This window comes from Cygnus atratus, chromosome 1 (genome assembly GCF_013377495.2).
Source record: "Cygnus atratus isolate AKBS03 ecotype Queensland, Australia chromosome 1, CAtr_DNAZoo_HiC_assembly, whole genome shotgun sequence".
Taxonomy (NCBI): Eukaryota; Metazoa; Chordata; class Aves; order Anseriformes; family Anatidae; genus Cygnus; species Cygnus atratus.
In genome coordinates this window covers 186,323,237-186,343,865 of record NC_066362.1, presented here as the reverse complement: position 1 = coordinate 186,343,865, position 20,629 = coordinate 186,323,237, and the positions used below count along the sequence as shown (strand labels likewise).

At 45.3% G+C, this 20,629-nt stretch overlaps 1 protein-coding gene across 4 annotated transcripts in view; it reads right to left on the bottom strand.

The window, feature by feature from the left end:
- Window positions 1-20,629, bottom strand: part of KATNAL1 (katanin catalytic subunit A1 like 1) — a 40,018-nt gene that overhangs the window by 7,122 nt on the left and 12,267 nt on the right. For 3 of the 4 annotated variants that reach the window (XM_050708379.1, XM_035542521.2, XM_035542522.2), the window contains exons 3-9: window positions 17,392-17,552; window positions 15,221-15,389; window positions 8,277-8,404; window positions 7,667-7,772; window positions 2,523-2,681; window positions 1,525-1,651; window positions 428-562 (exon numbers count right to left, since the gene is read on the bottom strand). In XM_050708379.1, coding sequence (XP_050564336.1) covers window positions 428-562; window positions 1,525-1,651; window positions 2,523-2,681; window positions 7,667-7,772; window positions 8,277-8,404; window positions 15,221-15,389; window positions 17,392-17,552 — 985 coding nt within the window. Of the gene's footprint in view, window positions 1-427; window positions 563-1,524; window positions 1,652-2,522; window positions 2,682-7,666; window positions 7,773-8,276; window positions 8,405-15,220; window positions 15,390-17,391; window positions 17,553-18,215; window positions 18,234-20,629 lie in introns of those variants that run through there. The other variant, XM_050708380.1, reaches the window with a different exon arrangement.

Sequence of the window (20,629 nt, the reverse complement as noted above, 5' to 3'; positions counted from 1 at the left end):
CTAAGCCTGTAAGCGAAAATTCATGGAGCCACTTCTTTGTATTCATCTGCAAGGGCACAGGTGCATTCGCAGTATTTCTTAACATGTCCAAAGGGTGCCTTTGATGATCAGTCAAGGACTGACTGTTAAACATTTAAAATAATTCCAGGCTCATTAAAATGAACTCTCTTTCAAAATGTAAGAACCCAGCAATGGGCTTGCAAAGCAATGCAGCAGCTCTTTGTTTTTAAGCCCCCAAGCAAGGGCTTTTTTTTTTTTTTTTCTCACTCTTTTTAAAAATAAAGCAATCCTACCAAACGATTAACTCCTGAATTTCACAGCTCATCACAAAAACATCATGATTCCTCCCAAATCCAACAGTCCCCGAGCAGTCCTAAGGTAGGCTTGTAAAGGCCATTTTAAAGTAAAATGCTTGTACCAAACATACCTGTGGGTAGAGGTATATAAATCCTCTTTTCCAGTCTCCTTCGGAGAGCTTCATCGATATCCCAGGGAAAATTAGTAGCAGCTAACACCATAACCATCTTGGAGGGGTCGTCGTTTTCCAGGGCACCACCTACCCCTGCAAGCACAATGGTTGAGAGAAATTTCTCTTGAGATGCTTGCTAAGAAACATTGCATGAATGTTGCAAAAGCTCAAACAAAGCTCAGCAACTGCTCCTTATGCTCCTAGAGCCACTTTCCAGACTTTCCATGGCTTAGATGTGGCATCATCACTGTCACAGAGAGGGGAACAGCTCATTCTTTTGCTGAGTCAAGGAAGGGCTTTCTTTGCCAGTGCTAATAACACTGTATGTGTGAAATAATGTGCGTGTTAATAAATTTATGTGTTAACTAATATGTGCATGCAGCGCTGTTGGCCCCACCAAAAATGCTCTCTGTCAAATCTGGCCACAGAAGTAAGAAAATCACTCCCTGGCCTCCCAAATGAGGACTGCAAAGAAATGATGACTTTGAGGCAAAAAGTTGTTTACGCAAGGTGAATATTTGAGGCAATTATACATGGTGGTTCAACAGCAACTGCAGTACAGAGGTGATTATCAAAGCACTACCCCACAAAATGTTCCTCAGGTGGTGGGGCCTCGGTGCACAGAACTGGTACTAGATGTGACTAAAAGGGTAATATTAGCTGCCACCACAGCACACAGCAAAATGAGATCTGATCACTGGGTCCCTGAGCAGGAGATTTGAGAAAAGAAGGGAAATTTGTTTAAATTGCATCAAAAATGAAGGCCTGCTTTAAACTTCACAAATTTCCATTATCTGCTTCTCCTAGAGTAAGGTGTCTCTTAAAAATGAGTTCTCAATTTTCCATCAAAATTGGTATCTTAGAAAGAAATAAAGCAGAGCACCTTTTTCAGTTATCTGCCTTCAAACACTCAGGAAATGTACTCCTCCCAGTTTGTCTTATTTTCCCCCCACCCACAAAGCTAGGTTTTCCAGATGGTTCAAGTTTTTTACATTCCCATCTGTAATGAAACAGCACCCCGGCCCCAAAATTAAAGCTAAGCCTGTAATCTTTACCGTCCATTTGCACCAGCAACTCCGACTTGACTCTGCGACTCGCCTCGTGCTCGTCAGACGTGCCTCTGCGACTGCAGATGGAATCTATTTCATCAATGAAGATTGTTGTTGGAGCGTAAAACCTCGCCTTTATTCAAATGGAAACATCGCTATTAAGACTTGTGCAGCAAGCACAGGCCCTCGTCTGACCACGACGCAGTTCAGCCTAAAATACCACATAGACGTCTTCCCCGCTTGTCACAAGAAAAATAATTCAAAATCTTTCATTTACAAACTGCTTAAGTTTATACACTTCAAATTGTGCCCCTCGAGTCAGAGGTCTTTCAGTGTTGGTTGGTTTTCCTCAGATACCAGTCTTGAAAAGGGGAAAAGGAACACAAGCACTGTACAGGCAGTTTTTAACGTCCAGGTTTTTGTGCTGGTGAGGGCAAGGCACAGGGGACAGAAAGGAACCTTGTCTACCCCAAAATAGAGAGGTTTCAGCTGAGAGTGTGCTAGAAGCGAAATGAAGATCCCAAAGAGGTGAATGACCCTGCAGTGTAGGTCCACATGGGCCTGTCTTTCACACAGCCCACATGACGGGCTGTGCTCAAAAATTCACTGAGAAGCTCGTGTCCATCACTCAGAACAGAAACAGATCTAAAATACGTATTGCTCCTAGAATAACAGCTCCCAATCCCTTCTAATTTCAAATTACTTCCTATTACTACGGGCTTGGTATCCCGTAACTAAATAACTGAATTTCTGTCAAGATCACTACTCTACCTTTAGCCTGGAAAAAGCTCTCCTGAACATGGGTGACGAACTCTTTCCTTCCTAATCCTCAGTGACATATCTGAACAAGATGGATACACACGGATTGTCTTTTTCTGCCTGGTTGAGGGGGGTCTCGGTGCAGTGAACTCCATACTTTCAGAGCGCTACAGAAGGGGCAGGGAGTCGAGACGGAGGTCCCTTCTCACCTTAGAGCTCCCCAGACCACACCATCGAGGACGTACCATTTCAAACAAGAGGCGGACTAGCTTCTCAGACTCGCCCCTGTACTTAGATGTCAGCGTGGAGGAAGACACGTTGAAGAACGTCGTTCCACATTCTGTAGCAACAGCTTTCGCTAGCATTGTTTTGCCAGTGCCGGGAGGGCCAACCATCAGCACACCCTGAAAGGTGAAAACAAAGGGAACGAACAACAAATAAAGGAAATTTGCACTATCGTCCTCTATACTGTACCTCAGTATAATCCAAAATCTGTATTTTAATTGCTTAATGACAATTGTCATCAGTGGAAAACAAAAGAACCCCGTATAATGAGAACAGCATGGAAGTGTTCTGCAATTTATTTGCCTTACCACTTCACCCGAGTCAGAATCATAACAGGCAACAGCTGCTGCTGCAGCTCTCACCTGGCAGGCAGGTGACAGATTTACAGCCTTGCTCTGAAACAGACAGAGCCTGGACTTGAACTTGGGCCCTTCCCGTCTCACAAGTGGCTGCACACGTGGATGAAGAGAGTGAAGTCATCATCTTTTTGGAACAAAGGCTCCGTCGTGAAGAAAGTTTCACAGAAACCAAAATACTTTTGCAGAAAGTAGAGCATTTTTCTACAGAACAACATTTTGCCAACAAATCCTAACCAAGTGTGTGTATGAATCTGGTTGATTTTTACAAGTCAGTGTGCTGAAGAGCATTCAGTGAACACAAGGACGTGTCGTACTGTTTAATCTCCCCATCTAAGTAGTTCTGTGGCCGTCAGGTTGGGCAAAAAACAGATTGAGAGCAGCCCTGTGGAGAAGGACTTGGGGGTACTGGCGGATGAAAAATTGGACATGAGCTGGCAGTGTGCACTTGCAGCCCAGAAAGCCACCCATATCCTGGGCTGCAAGGCCAGCAGGTGAGGGCGGGGATTGTCCCCCTCTGCTCTGCTCTTCTGAGACCCCACCTGGAGCCCTGCGTTCAGCTCTGGGGCCCCCAGCACAAGGACAGGGACCTGTTAGAGCAAGTCCAGAGGAGGGCCACGAGGATGGTCAGAGGGCTGGAGCACCTCTCCTATGGGGACAGGCTGAGGGAGTCGGGGTTGTTCAGCATGGAGAGGACAACAGGACAAGGGGTAATGGTTTTAAACTGAAAGAGGATAGATTTAGATGAGATATTTGGAAGAAATTCTTCCCTCAGAGGGTGGTGAGGCACTGGCACAGGTTGCCCAGAGAAGCTGTGGATGCCCCATCCCTGGAGGTGCTCAAGATCAGGTTGGATGAGGCCCTGGGCAACCTGGTCTGGTGGGAGGTGTCCCTGCCCATGGCAGGGGGTTGGAACTGGGTGGGCTTTAAGGTCCCTTCCAACCCAACCCGTTCTGTGATTCCATGGTTGTCTCAGCAGGACTTGCTCTCAGGACTCATGTTAAGACTGTAGCACGGAGACTGGTTAACCACCCTGACTATAAAGCAAAGACAGGCTCTTTAAGTGAGCCACGACAAAAACAATACAGGTTTCTGAAGACAGGTGACCCATCGTGAGGTTACCGCTCACTCTCAGCACTAAATCGGGATAACGTTTTTAAATAGTTATCTTCATGAATCATCTTTCCAACCCTTTCAGCACCAGAGCTGGGACAACACATTGTTCCACCCCCTCACAGCACTAGAAAAGGACACCGGCTTTTTGAGCATGCTATGAAAACGCAGTGCTCCAGCAGCTTTTTTTTTCCCCCCACTGCAAGGCCTGATTACATGCTAACAAGAGTTTCCTAAAGTAAAGTTGTGGTGTGTTGCAGGGGTAATGAAATTAGCTGGAATTAGAATTGCACATCATAATGTGCTTTGCAATTAATATCTTACATAAAACGCCACAGCAATAAAGTATCTGTTAAACGCAAGCCACGGAGCAAATTAGATTTCATCTGCTCCCCGCAAAAAATTTACTTCAAAAAGCACAAAGAATGACATGGAAGAGATCTATAAAAACAAATCAACCGGGAATGCAATTATTCAAAAACGCACTATTCAAAAGCAATCGCCTCTCTGTATTCCATTTTCCATTAACTCTTAATACCTTTATTGCCATTTAACACTTAGCTAACGCAAGCTCAACATACATTCATCGGGAAATTAAGTCAGAAATGTTCATACTTCCCCCGTACAGCTAACGGCCCAATGTCACTCTTCAGGCTGCTCAAGGTTCCCTAAATTCCAGGGCAGCGAGCATGAAAAGTAAATTGACTTTTTTTCTCTCCCCACGAACACTCAGACATATACGGATTTGAGTTGCTGCAGAGTCACACCGATGTTATGATAATATTGCAAGTACAAGCCCGGAGTGCCTGGGTGAAAATTACTCAGCCTGTAACAGGCAGGTCAGAGATGACTTACCGGCCTCTCGGAGTTTCAAAATGTGCTTATTTAATATTTTAAAACAAGCATCGCCTCACTTCAAATCGCACTTGACCTGCGTTCGACGAACTGCACTTACTGCAGGACCTAGTGACACAAGGGGCTAACATCATTTCTTTGGGATGTAGTTTTAGTCCTCCGTCACTCTGGAAGGTCAAATCCCAGCTTCAGCTACACACCCTGCTCACTGCTGAACCCAAAGCCCATCACTTCGTACCTCCTGTGCAAGTACTACAGCGAGCATTACCTAGCACAGGATACTGGTGGCATTATCTATGTGCCTGACACAGGTGCAAAGCCAGGGGAACACCATGTTCTACAGGGACTAAAAAAAAGAAAAAAAAGTCAGTAATAAAAAAAAAAATCAGACAAACCTTGAATACTCAGGAAAACAAGGTGTTCACGACTGCAAAGAGAAACACATCGGATCAAGTTGCTCTTTCTCTTTGCAACTAGGAGGGGCTGCCACTTACTCACTAGTTAAAATCCTTGACGAACACAAAGGCTTCTTTATTCCTCCTCTAAGGCTCTGTTAATCCAAAGTATTCCAATAAGAAGCTGAAACACACCACGGGGAGTAAGTGTTTTGATGAAATCACTGCGGGGTTACTTCTTGTTGTTGTAACAATCACTAGCAGAGCAGTGGGAAGCACAGAGAGCAACTGGGCCTTCTTGGAACAAAACAGTTCAGAGGAAAAGAAAGAGCAAGCCTTTGGACCCTCAGAAACCCACGGCTGCAAGCACACAGCCCAGTGCTGAATCGGGAAGGCAGCTGGCTCCTTCATGCAAGGCACTGTCCTGAGCATGAATGCAGGGGCAAACTGCGAGGGCTGTCGTGGAAATTGTTCTCAGGAGCATCTGAACATCCAAAAACAGATCTGGCTGCCTCTTCCCTGAGTTATTGTCCTGAATGCCCAGGCTCAACAAATGCCTGCTGCTCCACTGATTACCGCGAGAAACAGCCTTCCCTTCAGAACTTCTCATCCTTGTAGCACAGTCAGAGGTCAACAGTAGGGAAAATACACGCTGTTCTACGTGAAAAATAAATTCAGGAGAGTTACAGCTTCACAAGCCCCCAGGGAAAAGGCTAACAATGAAGACTCTTCATGGACTCGTCAGAAATCAGTCTGCATTTCAGGCTGAAGGGAGGAAATAATCTTAGCGCTTTCTTCCACGTCTGCAACCACCTAGCTTTCAGAAGTGATACTGGCCAGCAAGAAAGGATAATCTCATGCAAAGAGAAAGAGACTAACTCCGAAGATGAGGCTGTTGTTTCTCTATCTACTGCCACAATATTTGGAGAGACAAGCCATTGGCACTCTACATTCCCTGCAGCCTGCTGAGATATCTGCCTTAAAAGACAGATGGCCACTGCATGCTCTAGGCATGTTAATAGGTGGAAAAGCAGCACAGCAGCTCTTCAATCCCTTAAAAAGTTTCTGAAGGCTGGACAGGTAGTGCCCCAGTAGCCTAAAAAGGAATGGATCAAATTCCTCTGTGCCAAGAGGAAGGGAGAGAGATTCAATAGACATTAAAATCTCTCTACACTTGTGACCCACAATATCTAGGCTTCATCCAGCTTGCTTAACCTCGAGCACACTGGCACTGACCACAAACACACTAAACCCCAAAGGCCACGCAGCTCAGGCCCAGAAGGTGCGCTGACCTAGGCTGGGACTCTCTCCCTACAACAAAAACCTCCGTGAGCTTCCCTCAGGCAGCAATCCCACAGCTCCTGCTGCTACCTCCCACCCTTCCAACTTCCCCTCTTTGCTGCCTGCAGACACAAGCCCCAGGAATGACACGTCTTCCACTCGTCAGTTGCTGCAGCACTTTGTTCCATAAATAAACAGCGCAGGGGGATCTAGGGGTGGCTCAGGCTGGAGGAGGACAGCTTTGAAGGCCAGTCCTAAACGTGAGAGAAGTATAAGGACCAAACAGGAAAAGACGGGGCAAGCGTTAGTAACGCAAGGTCTGATGTACGCTGCTGAGCCAGCGTACTAAAAAACTACTCATGGACACAGCACTCCCTACACATGCCATTTCTTTGGAGACTCTGGATGGCAGACAACTTGCAGCAGAGCCTCTTCACCTCAGTTTATCACCAAATGCTTCCCCGTAACCAGAAGGCCCCTATGTTGTGACTAGTTATTCCCCAAACAAGTGTCAATCCATCCCATGACAAAAGCAAGATAATTTTATTTTTTGGCTACAGTAACACCCGCCAACCTCCTCGCTCCTCTTCATTTTTAGGTCTGAGCAAGGCCCAAGCTGGGCTCATCTCTGGTCCGTCAGGAGCCCAGCCCAGCCCCATATCCTTGCTGTTGCCTGCAGTTTGCAGTCAGCGTGAGAGAGAGCTGGCATATGCAGAATAAAACAGTCCAACAACTGCTTTCCTCGGTGAAATGCTGAAAAGCAGCCGTTCTATTAAGCAGAGCTTTCCATTAAGTGTTTCTGCTTCTCTCAGTGTACCCTATACGCTTGCTAATGTGTACAGGCTGACATACAGAAAGTATTAACATCAAGAAGCAATCACGGAGTAAACACTAGAGAATTATTTAGTGTAAAACCCGCATCCATTTCCAGCTGTTTATTTCAGCACATTTTACTTGAATCGTTACGAGAGGATTTCACGAACAAATTCCTGAACTTTCCTGTTCGGCGTTCTAGCCATCTACTGCAGCCATCCACACATGCTAAAACAGCAGACGTATGTAACTACGGCTTGCCATTTACTCAGACACCAAATAAATCCCCACCTTCCAAGGTCTTCTGATCCCTTTGAAGAAATCAGGCATCCACATCGGAAGAACGACAGCTTCTCTTAATAATTTCTTGGCTTCTTCCAAATCTGCTATGTCATCCCTGTGCAAGAAGAAACTTTTATGAGATTCCCGTACAGCAATATTCCTCCTGCTTTTACCTAAGGACAAACAAAAGCTTTTCACTCGGTGCCATCCCTTTTTAGCATGCCAGTGTATGCCTCGTGAGAGCACTCCTATAATCCCATGACCTAAAACTAGATCCGTTTGTGAAAGGTAGGGAAAAAATGATTTTCGACTCAAGTTACTCTGAGCTGCTTAATTAAAAATTGTTTTGGATAATGTGAGCACCAAAGCAGTATCTTTAGAGATCTCTGGAGTATGCCTTTATTTCGGCAGCACTTGCAATGGATGTGCTGCACTGCAATACCAGTTAGCAGCAAAAGCCTGATTGTAATCAAATTAATAAACTGTTAAAACCAAAAGATCTTGCTTTGCTCAATTGTATAAGATTGTGATGGCTCCCTGTTTTAAAGGCTTAAGAGAAGAATAATTTCTCCCCTCTTCCATGCTGGCAAAACCACTTCGATTGAGAAAATCCTCATACCAGTGAATGCTCGGATTCCTTGACACAATATCCCTTTCAAGAGCTTCAACCAAGTCTTTGTCGTAACCCGCTCCATCAAATTTTGGAATTTCCCCATCACCAACACCTTCCTGGGGTATTTTCTTTCCCTAGAAGTGAAAGTCACACAGGCTCGTAAGGACATTTTTCTTTGCACATATCCTTTACCATTAAAACATTGCAATAATGTCTGCTTTAGCCTCCGCTCGAGCCACATGGAGATATGAAGCTCTAATGCAACTATCACAGCACCACGATGGGCAGCAAAACCAACGTTTTCACACCCTGCACGCCACGAAGAGTCCCCAAACACCTGTGGTTGCTGCCACCACAGCTGCACAATGCTTTCTCCAGGGATGCAGCTCACGGTGACAAACCCATGCCAAACCTCATTACCTGTCACAGTGGGTGGGTTGGTTGGTTAAATTAGTGAACCTGATTCTCTTACCAGTGCTAAACCACTCTTTAGATGACTGACACACTCCTCGGACGGCTGAATGCACGAATGCAACTCGTGTAAGAACGGAGACGGTGCTGGAACTTTGTGCTGCACTGCAACCTGGCTGAAGACCAGACCATTTGAAGCCTGTTTGGAAGATGCTACCCCTGCTGCACCGCCTGCCCGAGCTCAGCCAGGGGCACCCCACCACGACAGAAGAACACAAAGCTCTTACACCCGCTGTCTTTGACAAAGGAAAACCGAGAAGGGTCTCTCCCCGTGTTCAAATAAAGCCTTCTTGCCCAGCAATTTCTCCTGCAAGCTATCCATTTTCCCTTCTCTCATTCACACGCAAGCTCCGTAAAGAGTTAAAAGCTTGCAAAAAGGCCATATTTATTTAAGGACAGCACTGAAAGCCCTAAGCAAGCTCCCCAACCATCCAGACGTCTTTAACTCCAGTCATTTCTGCAGCAAGCTGCAACCCATTCAGAGGCCAAGCCCAGCCTTGCCTCTGCCCCCAGCAGCCCCCACTTTCTGGTTTAATGCCTCCACAACGCCGGCAAGCTGACGGGGTCGAAGCAATATTTTCGCTTTGAAGCATCACAGCTCGTGCTCCTCCTTCTCTTGGGCCTCTGACGACAGAAAGCACTTCGACGGCAGCGTTGGGCCGTGCCTGAAAAGCAGCTGCACTGTTTTACCCAAGGGGGCCGAGCAAGGAGCTGCTTTAGGACTCTCTAACTCAGCCTCTAAATGCCATCAGCGAGCAAGTTAAAGAATCCCAGCTGGCGGCACAAGAGCGGCCTCAGCGAAGGCCTGAGAGGCAGCTGGAGAGAACACAAATAAACTCACAGTGGAGAAAGGACAAAGGTAGCGACTGCACCCCTCCTGCCTGCCGTCTGCCCACAAGGCCGGTGAGGGAGCAGTTTATCTCCCCCTTGTTTTTATTTCTTCCTTCCAAGCGAACGCGGTGTTGTTCAGTGCTCCCAGCTCAGGGTTTCTGCAATGGAAATCAAGCTGAGGGTTGTGGTTAGACAAAAAGGTAGTGTCAAAAATGTAATGGCCTGGCGTAGAAAGGAAAGGGAGAGAAAAAGCCCTGTGGAGTTCGGAAGGTTTCAGAAGAGAGAAAATGGAATCCAAATGTAACTATAGAAAAAATCAGTAAATAAAATAAAAATCAGTAAATAAAAAATTCAGTAAAGCAAAAGGTATTTGCTGTCTGTCTTTGTTAAAATTTCTCTCATATCCATCTATAAGGAACTGATTTTCCTAGTGGAAGAATTTCCCTGTGCCTCTCAAAACGCATCGGCTGTGTTGCTTTTTCAGGGTGAAACTGAGCAAGGGCAGCTCAGAAGGCAGGGCGAGCTGCTCAGCTGCTGCGCCTGGTGGAGGAGGCTGGAGCAGCTCGAACCCATGGCCCTGAGGCAGGGCTGCCTGCTGGAGAACAGGGGGGAAAGAAAAAGGGATAAACAAATAAATCAGCCCAGGTGATGGTGGGCTCTTAGTGTGATATAGCTGAAAGAAGGCCCAGCCCTGGCCCAGGGACTCTTCTCCTGCCTCCTGGGGGACAGCAAGAGGGGACGCCACCAGGAGACGCACTGTCAGCGTCATGCTGCTGCCATTTTGGTGAAATTCAGCGTCTGGGGGGTTTAGTCCTGGTGAGATTTAAAGAATTTACAGTCACGTGTGTAATAAGATTATTAGGGTTGGTCCCAAATTGGCCCAATATTCAATCCTCTGTCAACAGGTGAGTGGAGACCTGAAAGAAAGGAAAGCGTGTTGCCTGGGCGCAGGCAGCAGGACTGAGTGACATGTTCTCATAGTGAGTAAGCACGATTTCCCCAGCCATATCCTCGTCTCTTTCCCAGCTTTAAGTAAGGCTGCAGTGACGGCTTCTCTCTAGGGATGCCTGTCCGCAGACAGAGGCGTACAGGACTGCAAGAGACCGCTCCCACCCAGCCCCCTGGCAATCGCATCACCCAAACCTTCTCCTCAGACAAGTCCTGACCTCAACGCAGTCAGAAATCCACCAGGAAGGGGTATCAGACCCCCTCACTGGAATAAACACCTTATTTCCGAACTGAACCTCTCTGCTCTTGCACTAGGTTTGTGCATTGCTTGCAGCAGCCGTCTCTTTGCTGTGTCCACCACCCCGCTGTGCTTGCAGCACGCCTGTGCTCTGCCCTCATTTACCAACCCCTTTTCCCTCCCCTCTTGCAACACGAGCACATCTTTGTGGAGCACGGCTGCTGAAACGCACACAGAACAGCCCCACCAGCGCCTCACCAGTGTCACCTGTAACAGCATCAGTATCTCTCCTCTCATCCAGCTGGGCTGAGGATTTCACTCTCACTCCCATCACACTGCTGCCTTGCAGTCAACCTCCAGCAGATCATTCACGTAGGATAACCGTGGGGCTGCGATGACCAGAACCGGGTACGAAGACACCTTTTCTTCCTGCAGGCTCTTCCCACCACACAGAAGCAGCAACAACTGCCAGATGCCCTCCACACCCTGTGCTGCCAAAGCTGAAGGTGGCACCTCACTCAGGCAGCCAGCCCTTCCCATCACCACCAGGGAAAAGGTGATGTGCCAAAGCTGGACACGATGATTTCTGCTGATACATCCCAGCCTGTCTTCTCCACAGCTGCTGAGCTCCCCTCTTCCAGAAGAAATTGTCCTTACTGTCTCTGAGGGCATGGCCTGCCACTCCGCACCGCTGACCACCGTCCCATTTCCACGACATCCAACTCCTCTTGGCTCATCCTCCTCAACTGGTGATGGTGCTTCCCAGCTCAGTGACATCAGCAAATTTAATCCGCACTTTTGTGCAGAGGTCATTAACTTAAAGGTAAAATAAGAGTCCTGGTCTTGAGGAAATCCATAGGTGATTTGCCAGTTGACTGATATTTTTGGTTTAAACTCCCCTTGCTGCTTAATTCCTCCCCAACTCTTCTTCTCCACCATACGCCCTCTAGATTAACTAATTAATTCCCATGTGGCACCCAGGTAGATGAATTTCTTTCTCTAAGACATTAACTCAAACTCTGTTTGAGTTCTTTCTTTCACAGGAAGTGCTAGTAAAGGCAATACCTGTGCTCAAGCCATTCAATTTCCCTCCGTTCTGCATTTGTTCCACAACTTTGCGTACTGTTTAGATAAAATTAACAACTCCAGTTGCCTGGATCGCTTTTCCTCGTCCCGCCTAAATACAGGCATGGTCAACACAGCTCACCATTCCCCTGAGACAAGAGCAGACCCAGGAAGTTTGACTGGAAATCCCTGCTCCCAACCCTGCCATATCGCCTACCAGTTCTTTCAGCGTTCTGGAATGGAGATTAAAAAGCCTTCCAGTCCCAGCTCATGGAGGTCTGTACTTCCACCTACGTGCAACTACCTCATCTCGCATCTTCTTTTCCATAATCTGCCTTGCCTATATGCTTCTGATGTTGCATGCTGGAATAATCAAGCAAAAAACCTCTTTTATGGTATTTTAAAATCACATCTTGATCAATTTTAATATTCACTTCCCTGACAGAGCAGCACAGCCCTTCGCTATTTCATATCCTTTGCAGCAACCATCCTTGCCCACTGAGGATCAAAAATAATCTAAAGACCACTCCTAAAAGCATTCAGGTATGGTATTATGCAATTTCTAAAAGACAGACAAGGTAACATTCGTGCCACCTCTTTAAGCTGAACTATCGAACAGAAGCTACGATTCTTGGAAATGATGCAGCAGAAGGTACCTTGAGAACCAGCCTAACAATTTCCCATGGAAATAAGAAGAAAGCACCACTTGAAAGCAGTTATTTTACAAAAAGGGATGTGTAAATGTAAGGGTTTAGTGGATAAACACCATCCGTGTGGGTTTCGGTTCAAAATTATTTTACAGAGCACTCTAAAAGGCCATTTTACAGGCATAGTCAGGTTAAAGCTCCTAATAGCAGGATGGATACAGCCAGAATGAAAAGATGATATGGCCTGGGAAGGAGAAACAGTGATAAAAGGCTTCACACACATAGGCAAGATACTCTTAAAATATACATGCTATAGCTGCTTGAAAAATATTAGAAATAAATATGCATATTGCATGGTAATATAGCCAGGAAAGGGTACAACCTATTGTGCTGCAGCAAACATCTTAGGAAATGCTTTAACTGTTGTTTTTAACTGAACATAAAGTGTTAATGAACTTTTTGATTCAACATTCAGGGTGACCTCATTGCAGCTTTTCAATACTTAATATTATAAAAAAGACGGAGAGCAACTTTTTGCTCAGACAGACAATGACAGGACAAGGAGGAAAGGCTTTAAACTCTAAGAGGGGAGAATCAGATTAGAGGTTAGGAGGAGATTCTTCCCTCAGAGGGTGGTGAGGCCCTGGCACAGGTTGCCCAGAGAAGCTGTGGCTGCCCCATCCCTGGAGGTGCTCAAGGCCAGGCTGGATGGGGCTTTGGGCAACCTGGTGTGGTGGGAGGTGTCCCTGCCCATGGCAGGGGGTTGGAACTGGGTGGGCTTTAAGGTCCCTTCCAACCCAAGCTGTTCTACGATTCTACGAACATACTAGGCCACAGATGGAAGTTTCTCTTAGCTTTACTCCAGAATGAAAGCCTACAACACTTGCAAACTAAGATAGGATAAAGCTGAAAGGGAAGTTAAAACTATCTTCATGCCTGTGTATAAAACATAGGAAGTTGCTTTAACTTCTTTCACTTCCCTTGCCTGGCTATTTACTCTTTCATTCAAAATTTTCTTCAAAGGAAAACCATGGGTTCCTTACATAAATCACCAAACAACACAGGAGAAGTTGTAACCTGGTGTGACTTTTGCAAATATACCTCAGACAAAGAAAGTAAAATGACCACCAGGTAGCTAGAAAAATGCAAAAAGAAGAACACATTTTTTGAGTAGACATTAGTAGCTATTTTCCTTCTGCCACCTAGTGACCGATTTATTCAGATGAGGGTAGCATTTAAAACGTACCAGGTTAAACAGACCTTCATGACTTCCTCTGTCTGACAGCAGCAGTGTCACTAATCGTGTTATTCCCAGAGATAAGTATTGTACAAGTCATGTTGGTGTGGGCTCCTTATAGTAAACCCTGGTAATACTCTTCCCAGGGAAGCTTCTAGAGCCCAGTTCACCCTCATTAGAGCCAAGGCTCTGAAGGCTGCCTCACACGAACACAGCTGGTGAACCTGTCACAAACAACGCCTCCAAGTCCCTGTGTAGCTGGCATAACTGTAAACAAGTTCGCAGATCCTTACAAGCTTTTCGGAGCTTGTAGGACATACCCTTGTTATTTTAAATCTTACTGATCCAGAGGCGAGAGATTTCTAAACCGATTACACTTTAACCGTGCAGTCACTCGGTGGCACTGCTGAAGATGTGCCTGGCCCTACCTGCTAGCAGTAACAAGGGCTGATATTACTCAATGCTTTTCTTGAATATCAGAAAAGCAATTCATGATGGAAAGAGTGCATCTTCTGAGTTTTTCCTGCACTGAGACACAACCTGTAATAGAAGGGCCACAAAGAGACTAACCGAAGTCATCTGGAGGGAAACTGGACTAAACATTTTCTTATTTGTCTGCCTAGATCCATACAATGCTGACTGTGTGCCCCGTAGGAAGGGGCTTCTTGTATCACTGTCTGTCAGGAAGGGAAAGCCACTACAGCACACTCTGGACTTGAATCACGTATACCACAGATTCCTTGTGTTCCCAGCACTGACTCCACAGCTGAATTTAAAAATGCAAGCGTCTCAGAAAGCAGTTTGCGCACGCAGGCATTTTTCTCAGCCACAAAACAGTCCTTCCTATATATCAGTTGATTTGACATCATTATTTGACAGTGAGTCACTGTTTCTGCTTTTCTATCACTTCAGCACTGCTTCTTTGTCACGGGCCCACAGAGGAAAGAATCCCCAACTTACTCCAATTCAATGAATTGTTATTTTTTTTCTTAAAAAAAAAAAAAAAAAAAAGACAAAGCCTTTCCAAGAAGCATCTTCCTAAACACCATAATAATAACAAAAGCTTTTTCATAAACAAAAGAAAATTAAAGTTGCTCAGGGTTTGCTTTCATTGCATCTCCTTCACACCAATTTCAAATATGTAATTTCAGACAATTTGGCACACATTTGCATACCACCACATCACTTACAAAACCCTACTAGACTTCCATGCACACCCAATTTTACTTTGGCATGGCAGCAGCGACAGCACTGTGGAACTCTTTTTGTAATGACTGAAGTCTAGAGAAGGGCTCTGGTCCCACTTCCGTACTTTTTATGTGGAAATCTTTACACAAGACATGAATTGGACCCCTTTTTTTAAAAAAGGGGGGAGAAGGGACTTTACCCTGACAGATTAGAGTCAGGATTATTGTGGTTTCTTTTTCTTATTTAAAATTTGTATTTAATAAGTGGAAGTATGAATGCTTCCTTAGCCACCTGTGCATGGCAGCTCCTTCCCCCCATGTCTTACCTTGTCATCCCTCCCTCTAGCCCTCGGCTCCCTGTCACGGCTGCCTGCGGACTTGTCGCTCCTCGAGGCCGGGTGCGCTCTGCCCGCGGGCCCCCGGGGCTGCAGTCCTGGGGAGTCCTTCCTCAAGGGCTTTGCTTCTCGGTTGGGACGTTTTATCTGAGGCGGGGCCCTAACGATCAAAAAAAAAAAATCAAAACAAAAAACACAACAAAAACATGCTAGAAACAGAGCAAAGAGAGCAGTGTTAAGGAGGAAGGATTCTAGTAGTTCGTTAATGGCGTTTAGTGAATTATCATCAGAGCTGACAAGCCCCTGTGTCTTAGCTCTTGATATCTGAAAATCCTGCAACCTATTTCTAGTTTTGTCTAACACTCAAAGACAGAAAAATGGCAAAACACAGTTTCAACAGTGGGGAAAAAAAAGAAAATTATCAATATTATTATCAGCCAAAACTATTGTACAAATCTTACAACAAACCTGTACGCTTGCAACAAGAGAGGAAACAACTTGGTAAAAGAGATGGAATTACAGTTTCCTCTGACTCTAAATCACAAGAATATACCAGGCTATATTCATATGCACAAGTCCTATACAGCCAGGAGACACTGCTAGCAAAAAAAATAAATGCTGGCTAATAACTCTGACAGGCCCCAAAACAGAAAGAGAGAATTAAAAAAAAAAAAATCCTCCTACCTCCAACTTAATTCCCCTGAAAATGTCAAAACGTAGAAATTGCCCAGACAGCAAAAGCAAGCAGAGCCAAACTGCAAGCACCTATACTTGCGTGCATCACCCACGATATCAAAGGGAACTCAGCAGTGGCATGAGGAGGCAGAATTTGTTTTTATGACGAGGTGTCACAGTCATTTTGCTCTAGGGATAAAACTTGAACCAGAAAACTGAAATACGTGGCCAGAAATGTCACCCAACTTTAATTAGTGTTCCCTCCTTAATCTTCTACTTCGTCTTGCTCTGAGTAACTCAAAATTTGCTAACTGCAAAAAACATTTTCGTGGAACATGACTTAAAAGGAGTACGTATGGATACGCAGTCTTGCATAAAACTGCTGCATTTTGCTTTGTATACATTTTCATCAAGCTTAACAGCACACAAGAGTGGTTAGTTTTCCTTACTTATTTGCACAAAATTTAAATTTCAGCTTAAAAATGCAGATGAACTATTGGGCCCTTACCTCTACAACAGATATGAGAAGGAATACATCTTGTACTTCCCATGACATTACCACAAAATTCTGATAATCATTTCTACCACTCACTAAAGGAATCAACGTTAATATTAATTTCACATTTACATTTTTTATTTTTTTTTAAAGTGAAGAACAGCTTGTTTGATAATCATACAGCACATGAATTTACACATAAACTTGGCATTTCTTTCTGCCAACCCAGATCTTTCACTTTCCTTTTTTTCCTTTGAATATACGAGTACACAAACATCAAAATTCTTCGTTATTAAAATACTAGAAGAATGTTGGCATATTAACCTTTATTCTTGTATTTAAATTAGATTTGTTTTGGTTTATTTCTTCCAACAACCTGTGTCAAGTTCTATTAGGGTAAAAACAGGAATTTCACAAAACACACATGCAATTTATTTTAAGAAAACTATTAGTTAGCTGAAGTTACTTTTAGAGTGGTTACAAAAGGAAAACCAGCATGTATAGCAGAACATGGTTAGCTAACCAAACTAACCAGCTGATTAAATAAAGGTGATATTATCTCTAACTAGGGAGCAGTTTCTAACCACTCTGTCCTTCCAGCTCCTTCAGTTCCAGCTCCTTACAGAGCCCTCAGCCATAAACAAATTCAACTGCTTAAATAAATTGAAGTGGAAAAGTTTTCTCTCTCCATATGACAAAGGCAACCGTCACCAAAAGCTCACTGAGCTCTCCAGCAGACTCTAGCTCCAGGACTTACTTAGTCCCTCCCACCAGAATAAAAGCCTGACTTTCTTTAGAACTCCAGTAACAAATCTGACTGTAATTTATTTACACTTTTTCCCCAACGGATTATATTTAAGCTTTATTAAAAGTGACTACGGTATAAATGAAATGTGATTTTCGTGTTACAAATACAATCAGAATGAAAAAAGAACTTGAAATTAAGGCAAACCAGTTTTATTCCATCCACCCTGCCTGAGCCTCTCATTACCTGTGTTCAGCTGGAACAGGAGGGGGCCAAACAGCGGGGTCTCTGTAAGGCTCATCTTGACAGGATACGGGGATATCTGCAGGTCTGTCCATTTTAAAGCTCTCTAAAGTGTTGACAATGCTCTTAACTTGCTCGTATTCTTCAACTAATTCTTGTCGGACCTTCAGAAATAGATAACTTAAAAATAGTTACAATTCCAACTTCTTTCTTAAACCACAGAAAGCAGTTCAAAACACGCACTGCCCTCAAAAGCTGAACACTTCCACTCACCAAGCCCAGCCCTATCAGGCTGACAACACCATCAAAAATGGAATCTGCTGGGTTCATCTTCCTGCTTGTGAGCGTCACGACCAGACTTGGAGATGTGACTTTTAATGCAGGGGCCACCGCTCCGTAACATGTTACTGCCCAGATTTACACGTGCATGTTGACACATATGCACACACACACATGGTTTTGTAGTGTAAGGGCCCCACCGGCAGATCTTTAACATTTGGCATAAAAGAAGCACAATCTCTAAGGTCCTAGTTATAAAACTGAGTCTGTAAAATAACAATGCTATAAAATTAACTGTGATGTGCACAGAACTACCATGCAATCGAAGCACAAGACCATTCTTTTTTTGGATTAGAAAGATTAGAAGACAAAAACGGGATCACTAATGCCCTATAGCATCAATTCAAATGATAAGTAAAGCACGCGAGGCAAGAACGAGAGGAAATTATGTCTCAAAGAAATCTGGTTGCAGAATTCTGCAGCTGAATTACATACTTGACTTTTCCATCGCCACTTAGAACTAGCGCAGTAACTTCAAAATTACTTACTCAGTATTGGTTCACTTCAAGTTTTCTGTCCATAAAGCCTAGAAAAAATAAAATCTGAAGGTATTCCACAAGCTTTAAGTGATACGGCTTGTTACAAGACGAAGTTTTCTATGTTAAGGTCACCAGTTCTTAGCACACAACAGCAGCCAAGAAAAAGGCACCGTGCACCCTTGCTCAGAAACACAAGCTCTCGGTGCATTAGTTTAAGATGTACTTGAATTCACCTAAGTGCACTTGTACAGCATTTTACCCATCTTCTACCTATCGTTCAGTGATGCTTTCCATCCTGTGGGATCAACCTCCGCGCTTACTTCATTTCCACCTGCTCAAGGGTCGTAACATCCAGATGTCACCTCTTCACCGAAGGGCTGGTGCGCAGCTAAAACCAATCCCTGCCTCGCTGTGTGTGCCTGGAGGTCAGAATTGGCATGCCACAGCTAGGATTACCTTAGGGCAACGTGAATCTTACCCGTACCAGGCTGGCAGCTGGAACTACAGAGACATCTCGGACCTTTCTATCCTCTGGAAAGGCACACAGTCCCTAAAAGCTCTTGAGGAGACGCGCTACAGCAAGGGTTATTTGCAGGCTGCCACCAGGCACACAACTGAGCAAGGCCACAACTAGCATACCCTGCAGGGCTGAACCTAAAGCCAGGAGCAGAAGTCAACCTGTGAGACAGCCAAGGAAAGACACAGACACCCAGCTGTGCTCATGTCGTGCGTCCACATGATAAAGAGCTGGGACAAACACTGCCTGGGAATGCTACACCGAGGCTTTGCTCCGTGGCAAACAGAGGAAGGCAATCGAGGACAACATCAACAGATGTCAACGATGTTGCCCAAAATCCAGACAATCTTTGCTGTGCATATCCTGAGCAGATTCCAAGAGGAGAGGAGAAAGGAGGTCTGCACGGCCAGCCTGCCTCCTGAGGTTATAAATATAACAGCAGCAAATCAGGAAACTACTACTGAGCAGCATCACGCTTCATGAACTTTGTTCCTGGTGGTGGTTACTGATGAAACGATGTGGCCACTAACCTGAGATCTTCTCCATGCGTGCTTAGAAAGGAACCACAATGGGCAAGTGCAGGCGGCTGTGTCTCGTCAGCACATGTCCAGAAGCATGCCTGATTTTCACCTGCTTATCCCATTTCTCCCTCACACTCTTGGGACCATCAGAACGGCACCCTTCCTCACCCACCCCACTCTCCCTATTTAAAAGGGCAGCAGTGGCCCTCCACTTTTGCTGGGAAAGCTTCAAGACACAAAGTGCTGTCTCACGTAACCATTTGCTGGTGTATAAAAGAATGAACAGAGCGCATTCAGAAACAAGCACACATCACCTCCTCCTGGAAGTTACCGGTCTCCTAAAATACTACCAGGTACCTCCTGTGGTGATGTCTCATTCTGCTCTGTAATATTTTCCAGGAACTTCCCCCCACAAAGAATAAATTAGGACATTTTAGCAGTACAAAGAAATTATTTTCTAGACTAAAATTTAAGCCCTGTTTAAGAAGAAGAATATATATGACTATCCTCAGCCAAATACCAGCAAGGACAGAGGCAAAAATGAAGGATTAACCCTTGAGGTCCTGCCCAGTTCTTGCGACACCACATTTACTTCACCAGGATTTCTCCCTGCGTCTGTACCAAAGGTACCCGAGGGCATGGCAGAGCAGCCTTCTCGCTCATTCCCGATGGGATATCTGCGTCGTTCCAAAGATGCAGGACACCCAGCTCAGGCAGGGTTGTTCCACCGACAGTCAATGCTCGACGTGCCCTGCTACCCTGCTTTACTCCCTCTGCTTTCTCCTCACACAACCAGCACGCAGCCCCCGGAGCAAGAACTTGCTGCTGGGTTACAAATGTGATTGATTACTGCCTCGGTTCCCTCCAACTGCCTGACACGCATCCCTCCTGTCCAAAAATAAATCCAGCCGAACAGCTGCAGCGAGGTGCAGAGGTACAGATGCTGCAGCAGCCCTCCAGGGCACCGCTCCAGGAGACAGCCGCCGCCTCCTCTGGTGCTCCAGGAACACCGACGGGATTCCTCCTAGCAGCCTTCCAACACGTGCAGAAAAAGTTGGTGGAAAAGTAGTGGGAAACAACTTGCCACCACTGAGGACCGGTGCACCGGAGCAGGAAGGAGGGTGGTATCTGAAAATGCAGAGAAAGTGAGCTTTGGATGCCTTGGAAGCTGAAAATTTAACAGCTGGCCGTTTGTTATCGAGACCTGAGCAGCCCAAACTCTGAATTACACAGCCCCTGTCACTGACTTGGTACCTGGCAAGGCAACTAAAAACCCTCAACGTACTCAAACAACGTGACCACGAAGGGAAAACAGTTGACAAATTCCCAGAGGCCTTAAAGAGACCGAGTCAGATGAAACAGGTGCAGAGAGAGCTTCTTGCAGC